The sequence below is a fragment of the Enhydra lutris genome, unplaced genomic scaffold (assembly GCF_002288905.1).
Source record: "Enhydra lutris kenyoni isolate GAN:26980312 unplaced genomic scaffold, ASM228890v2 scaffoldscaffold24, whole genome shotgun sequence".
Taxonomy (NCBI): domain Eukaryota; kingdom Metazoa; phylum Chordata; class Mammalia; order Carnivora; family Mustelidae; genus Enhydra; species Enhydra lutris.
The window spans coordinates 866,862-874,805 of record NW_019154108.1 but is presented as its reverse complement, the minus strand read 5'-3'; the positions used below and the strand labels follow the sequence as shown (position 1 = coordinate 874,805).

The following is a 7,944-nucleotide window of genomic DNA, read 5'->3' as shown; positions in this document are numbered from 1 at the left end:
CAGAGCACAAAGAGTGGTGGCAGTCCCTAAAAAAAGAAAATAATATTCTGAGATCTCTTCTTCTTACATTATTTCTTCAAATTGAATTAAAATCCAAAAAACCACCAGATGACAGCTAGCAAACTCAGGTCCTACACAGACAAATTCAAAAAATCCAGTCAATTAGTTAAAAGCTACGTACACCACTTGGCTGAAATCCCTGGACATCATACAGCGGCCCTAGATGATATGGTAAGTTAACGAGATGTGCATACCCGTAGTCTTCCATTTGTCACATCATTATTATCTCATGGAACCCTCTAGGGTCTGGGACACATTTGGGAACTCAGTTACACACCTCAGTCCAGAATCCGTTCCCTTCCTCTCCTATGACTATGCCGTGTGTCATCCCTCATAAAGCAAGTATTTTCTTCTTAGTGTTTTTCCTTCAAGACCAGCTTTGAAAATTATCGTGGGCGAATAGAAGCGGGAGAGGACAGATGGGCCCACCCTTGCTGGGAAGCAGCTTTCTCATGCTTCCACTCACGGCGACTAGCGATGAGCAGACCCCAGCCAGCTGCCCTCAGTTCATCTCTGAAAGCACTTGATACTGGTGCCCACAGAGTAGTAAGTACTTGCTCTTCCCTCGAGATGATCGAGGCACAGTTAGTCCTCACCAGTTAGAGTCAGAACCGGACGAGTGCACCGCAGCCTACTTGGACAGTATAGGCACAAACATGAATCAAATTGGCAATTTAATGAAAATACAGTGGAACATACATCTGGGCTATTGAATGCCTAGATGATCACTTGGCTAAAACTTTAACGCAAGCTGTGATCACATTCAAGACAGACCCGGGTGGACAGGGTTTGAGGTGAGAGGACTGACAGACAAGCACACCTAGATAAAGCCGTGACGATTACAGACGTCACAGAAAGGCAGCAAGGTCATTGCCCGCTTCAAAGAACACTGCCTGTTATTTGAATAAAATACCTTTCACTGGAAGTCTGTTTGCTACCTTGACAAATCAGAGAACTGACAAGCCCTGTGTCTGTGTCCTTTCTTAGGAAATGAAAAGAAACACAGAGAAGGAAGAGAATTTGCTAGAGATCAAACATGAGTGAAGCCCCTTTTCAGTGGAAACCCCCAGAATGGAAACGCAATGACTGTTGGCTTCCTTCTCCCCTATTGCATAAATAGAACTCTATTATGAAGACAGGTTGAAATGGATCTTAAATTGTTGCCATTGTCACAATTGTCGCTTTTCACATTGTCGCCATGGTCGCTTGTCACATTGTCGCCATGGTCGCTTGTCACATTGTCGCCATGGTCGCTTGTCACATTGTCCATGGTCGCTTGTCACATTGTCAACCATGGTCACTTGCAAGCTGGAACCTAAGAATGATGACTAAACAGGTTTCATCTCTCGTAAACACCGGCCAGAATCTCTCCCATCACGAATACCATCAGAGGGAGGTACAGTGAGGAGAGAGACAGAACATAAATGATACGTTACCTTTCCCAATATGTAGTGAATAGACTTTGAGATTATTCTTAATAATAAATATTTATTAATGAAACATCTAAGTGGGGAAAGACATGAAAAATAACAATACAAGAAAGTAAGGTGGCTCACGCAGCACTTTTATAAAAAGTGAATATAATCGAATTAGTCCAGGAGATTTATAAAGGGAAATGAGCTGGCTGGCTAGTGAAGTGAGCGGCCAGAAGGCCACTACGCGGTCAGGGTTACAGCTGTGTTGGTGGAATATTGGGCTCCTGTAGGCTTGGTCTGTTTCGTGTTTCTCCTGGTAGACTTGTCCACACTCTCTACTGCCTTTTTCACCCAGTCAGCTTGTGGGTCAGCACAGATTTTAAAGCCACGTCTGGTAATGAAGCTGCAAAGCAAGGAAAAGACTGAGTTAGTCACATCCCCACGCCTTGGAACCAGGAGTTAAGATCAGACCAGAGACAAGAGATTTTGTGCAAAAATTGTTCTCCAAACCTTGACACCAGAAATGAAAAGCTTTCTATTTGAACACAAAAGAGAAATACGTCCAGGAAATACCCAGCTCCTTTGTTTGTCATATCTCAGACACCTTAGTCCATCCAAGTTACCAACGGCTGTAACTACACTGGACCTTGGAGGTCATCTAGTTCAGTTATTACATTTCTCTTCCTTTTCACATCTGAACACACTCATCTTGTTTTCTGGACAAAGGTGATTTCTTTATTTAATTTCTTTGGGTAAAATTGCAATTATGTGTTGGGAAGAACTGCTATTCTGAAAATGAGATCCTGGAAAGAGAATGGCACTAGGGAGGCTAGTTTTTCGCACATTTCCTTGAGATATGGTAAGTGATAAAACATGGCACTGTACTTTACTCTAGCACACCCTAAGAAAAGGGAAGGGAGGAGAAGGGGAAGGAAGGGTAGAGAAGCCTCCCACACCGCGTGGCCCTACGGTCAAGTCCTGAGCCAAACCAGCCATCTCCAACCCTAACCCTCAGAACTGAGCACCATAGCCGTCCATCCCAGTCAGATTCTTCTGCTAAACCAAATCAGAAAGGAGGATAACACTCCTTATTCGATTGTCAAATTTTTCCAGTAATTGTCATTTGGTGCTACAGGAAGCCATGGTTAACTGGAAGAGCAAAGGGGCGGCTGGGTCCCTTGAGGTCTCCCCCATGTCCGCTTCCTGAGGAGGGCAGTGTTTCTCCACACCGGGTCCCATCCAGCCCAGGCTCTGGGGACACAAACTCACATTACTGCTCTCATGGGGCCCTCCTTGATGGTGTAGGTCTTGATGTTTTTAACGGGCAGTCTCTTGGTCGTTAGACTCACACAGAAGCTCTTTTCCAGGACTTCACTCCCCACACCTGGCAAAGAAAACCGAGCAGACAAAAAACCATAAATGATCTTTTCAAACAGCACGAACGCTATGGTGCTAAGAACAAAATAACAGAGAGTGATGTGGTGGAGAGTGATTTGGGGAAGGCAACATTAAATGTGGGGAGAAGCACATGCTATTGTAAATGTGAAGGTAAGTTCCATGAAGGATGTGGTTCTCAAACTCTCCATCCTCAATAGAAATCCACCCCCTCCCCCAGAGGATTTCTAGACTTCAGTTCAGAGAGCAGTCTTGCCTTGGAGAAGGGCAAATACCTTGGGAGAGTTGATAATATTAGAGGTTTGGTGGAATGTAATCAAGGTTTCTAAGTGCTGGTTTTCTCCTAAGTAAAATGGTATTTGTTTCTCAGGGAAATGATGCTAAAAGCATGTAAGGAATAGTTGATGAGGACCAAGTTTGATCTCCGCTGTTGCTGATACCAGACTTTTTAAATTATTTTTTAAAGATTTTATTTATTTGTCAGAGACAGTGAGCACAGGCAGACAGAGTGGCAGGCAGAGGCAGAGGCAGAGGGAGAAGCAGGCTCCCTGCCCAGCAAGGAGCCCGATGTGGGACTCGATCCCAGGACGCTGGGATCACAACCTGAGCCAAAGGCAGCCGCTTAACCAACTGAGCCACCCAGGCGTCCCAATACCAGACTTTTTTTAAACATGAAACTACATACAAGGTGTTTGTCAGCTAGCTGCGCCCATCGCCGTCTCTGCTTTCCGGCGTTCCCAGTGACCCATCCACGCGTCCTTTGCCCCCGTCTTTGCCAATTTATGTTTAACGCTGAGCTGTCTCTGAGCCCGGTGAAAGACAGGGCTCTTTTCTTGTATTTTTCTCATTACTTAGGAAACAATGTTTTTCTCTGAGAAGTACCCAACTTCTCTGTATCTCATTTTCTCTGAGAAGTACCCAACGTGGACTCCAGGACCCAAAGAATCCCACTAGACTCCAAAGCCCCAAGCCACGGTGTTCTCGGGGAGGACATCACCTTCACGACCTTTGCAGAGCAGAGTCGGAGCAGACATTGCTTTGCAGGCGTGCGTAGAGGCTAAGCCCCAGGGGCACGTACAGAGGTCATTCAGGGAGGAAGCTTGGGAAGTGACCCACGTGTCTGCAGTCCTCTTCTGTCTCCAACAGAGGGTCGCTGTCCCCACCCATGCCTGAGTTTCCACCAAACAGCAGACTTTTTGTCTCGGCAAAATGGCAGCCACATTGCAATATTTGGCCTCACTGACTAGCCTTAAAGTTGGTTTCATCAGTACTTATTTTGCCGACAATGTCAGGGAATTCCAAACCTGCCACCTCTATTCATGGACAACCTTAGGGACCCAGGATCAGATTCAGATAGCCTATTCTAAGAAGTAAGGCTAGAAACTAGGAAGTTGAAGGGAGAGTTAACCGAAACACTAGTCACACTTCAGAAATATTCTCTCTTATCGCCAGAGCCAGAAGGAGAACTATACTTCAATCAGTTGGAGGAAAAAAATGATCCTTTAAGACAACACGTGTCGGACAGTCAGGTGAGGCTCAGCAGAGCTGTCTCAGGTGGGTGTCCTGGCAGGTTGCTCTGAATGTGTATGAGCCACTGGTCTATTTGTTAGCACCTGACATACGGTCTCTTAGAAATTAAAGAAGTTTGTCAATAATGGGAACAATGTTCACAGAGGTGATAACAGACTCTCCCGTATACTTGCAGGTAATATTGATCTCCTGGGTATGAAGGCATGAGCTCCCAATCATTCTTTTCAATAGAATTATTGATTCTCTTCAGAATATACAACCTCCAACTCATCCCCACATTGTGACTAAACTTCCAAAAACTTTATCAAGATTGATATCAAATAGGCAAAAACTACAAGGGCACAAATAATCATCACCACCATTCCACAGCTCACATTAATCAAGAAATTATCACTGGGATGCCTGGGTGGCTCAGTTGTTAAGTGTCTGCCTTCATCTCGGGTCAGGATCTCAGGGTCCTGGGATCGAGCCCCACATCCGGCTCCCCGCTCAGAGAGAAGCCTGCTTCTCCCTCTCCCACTCCCCCTGCTTGTGTTCCCTCTCTCGCTGTGTCTCTCTCTGTCAAATGAATAAATAAAATCTTAAAAAAAAATTATTACTAGTGAGGAAATTCGATAAGTATTCCTAAATTGTTGGTTTTCTTTTTTATTTTAATCCCAGGTGAGAGTATCTGTCATTATGTTCAACGTCTAAGTAAGTATAGGTCCAGAGAGGTTGAGGAATTTACCCCAAATCACGTAATTATGAAAAGTAGGAGCCAGATCGTAAGCAAGTTCTGTCTGTCCTCAGGATCCATAAAGTCCCCGACCTCAGTTTTCATTCCCATCTTGCTCCCCCGGAAAAGGCTGTTACCCCCGTCAAACCCTGAGTCGAAGCCGGGACGCGGGCGCGCCGGCCCGCACGCCTCTCCCAGACGAACCTTCCCGCTTACCTTCCACGAGGAAGTCGGCGAGGAGGCAGGTCCCGAGCAGGGCCAGGAGGAGAGGCCGCATGGCTGAGCGGAGCAGGACTGCGCAGGAGAAGCTGAGGAGCAGCGCGCAGGGGCCTCTTTATGCGTCCGGCGGTCCGCGCACTTCCTCTCGGGGCGGGCGTGCGGCGTGGAAAGTCTGTGCAGTAGAAGGATTTTTTCTCTAACATGAGTTCCTTTGCCTCCGCTCACACAGCCTCACACCTCGTGGCCTTTGCCCCCGCTGCTGTGGTTAAGGTGTCGATAAAACCAAATGTGAGCACAAAGGAACGTGGTTGCCGCATCTCCCACCACCTGAAATTCAAATCTTCCACTGCAGGCAGGCCCCAAGGCCACATCACGGCGTGGCCCACCCCAGGGACAGTGTAAGGAAATGGGGTGCGGTGGTCACTGTGGTCCTGCTCCCCCATGCGTCCCATGTCACATCCTCTGTGACGTGAGGATGCCACCACCATGGCTCACGACCCTCTCATGCCATCAAGATCAACTGGGGTTTTTTGGGGGGGGGGGTACAGGGACACTGCTGCCACTGTGAGCTTCTCAGCAATCCTTTTAAATCTCATTTAAGTGACTCCCATTTTCTTATACCCCCCCCCAATATCCATACTGAAGAAACAGTTAAATAAGTGTTTGGAGCATGTCTAATGCACATGTTTGCTTTATTGTAACTTAGTATGTACCTTTTAAAAACCTTTGAGGGGCATCTGGGTGGCTCAGTTGGTTAGGGCTCAGATCATGATCCCAGGGTTCTGAGATCAAACCCCACGTCAGGCTCCCTGATCAGTGGGGAGTCTGCTTCTCCATCTACCTCTGACCCTCCCCTCTTCTTGTGCATATGCTCTCTCTCTCTCTCTCTCGTGAATAAATAGAAAATCTTTTAAAAAAATAAAATAAAAATAAAAACCTTTGACAAGTTGTCCTCACATGAGCTTTATTTTGAAAAAAAAGAGAGAGAGAATTACCTATAATCATATCATTCTGACAGTTTTCATTTTTTAAAATTTTTTAAAGATTTTATTTATTTATTTGACAGAGAGGGAGAGAGAGATCACAAGTAGGCAGAGAGGCAGGCAGAGAGAGAGGAGGAAGCAGGCTCCCCACTGAGCAGAGAGCCCGATGTGGGGCTCGATCCCAGGACCCTGAGATCATGACCTGAGCCGAACGCAGAGGCTCAACTCACTGAGCCACCCAGGCACCCCACAGTCTTCATTTTTAAATGTTTTTGCAGTCAATCTCTCTTGGAGACACGTGTTTGCGTTCTTGTGACAATTGTAAATACGGTTTCAGCGTCGGTGTAAATATCTGCCCGTACTCTTCGTAGCCTTCATGTTTCTCGTCTGAGCAACTCCACGTGCATACCCATTAACCCGTTCCCTTGTAACACTGTTCTGTAGATCACAACTATAAGATAAGTTTTCATTAATACATACTGAATCATTTCCATTCAATAGTCAGAAGTTGGATCACTTGGCAAACTCATATGGTCCTCTTTTATTTATTTTTTTAATTTTATTTATTTGACAGAGACACAGCAAGAGAGGGAACACAAGCAGGGGGAATGGGAGAGGGAGAAGCAGGCTTCCCACTGAGCAGGGAGCCCGATGCAGGGCTCGATCCCAGGACCCTGGGATCATAACCTGAGCCCAAGGCAGACACTCAACAATGGAGCCCCCAGGTGCCCCTATGACCCTCTTTTATTTCTTGCTACATGTTACCACATAGTCTCATCCAAATGTTGTTTTGAATCACGGTGTCGTAGCGGGGTCTGACTGTATCAGTTACATCCTCCCGGCACTCAGTTTGTTGTTGTTTTATCTGATTTTGTTTTCACAGGTCTCTATAACACGTATTTATTAAATACGTGTTTGTACAAGCGGCTCAAAGGTTTGCCACAGCCACTGGGTACATGAGACTCATATTCTTATTCAACATATGTGTCGCCAACAGGTTTTGCCATGGCTGTTAGGGAAACAAAAATGAATTCCTGTACTTCCATGAAAATTATAGGCTAACCTCTAAGAGATTTTTCATTAATGGCATTTAATTTTCCAGCCAGACTTCACTCTGGACCTCAGCATGGCTTCTTAGTTATCTCTACCTGGCTACACCATCGGTCCTTAACATCTGAATACACCGTTCCACTCAGAAACTCCTCTTGTCCCCTGACATTAAGAAATAGACTATTTTCTATCCAGTTTCCAAACACAGAAACTGGTGTCATCTTCGACTCAGTGCCACCCACTCATATGTCATCCTCAACCAAGCCGTACTAAGTAAACCACCTAAGCAGCTCTTCAGTAGGCCGGTTCTTAACTTTCCAACTACTCTAGGCAGGCCCTCATCATCCCTTGTTAGGACCACTGCAGTAGACCAACTGCTTTCCCAGTGTCGGTTCTCCTCCCTTTCCTATTTTACCCACGGTATTGCCAGAGTAATTGTTCTGATGCCTTAATGTTATTTAATGTTATTTCCCTACTGAGAACCTCTTTGCTAATTTCCATTGCCCACAGAATTTATTTCAAATTTCTTATTGTCCTATGCAAGGTTGTTCAGGATCTAACACAGCTTTTCCTTTTA

The 7,944-nt window shown here is 45.7% G+C and overlaps 1 protein-coding gene across 1 annotated transcript; it reads right to left on the bottom strand.

Moving 5' to 3' along the window:
- Positions 1-1,644: 1,644 nt before the first annotated feature.
- LOC111150926 (lymphotactin-like) lies at positions 1,645-5,392 on the bottom strand. Its single transcript, XM_022508618.1, has 3 exons — positions 5,332-5,392; positions 2,745-2,859; positions 1,645-1,878 (listed from the first exon to the last, which is right to left on the bottom strand). The coding sequence occupies exons 1-3, from the start codon at positions 5,390-5,392 to the stop codon at positions 1,716-1,718; spliced, it is 339 nt and encodes a 112-aa protein (XP_022364326.1). The 3' UTR covers positions 1,645-1,715.
- Between the last annotated feature and the right edge of the window lie 2,552 nt (positions 5,393-7,944).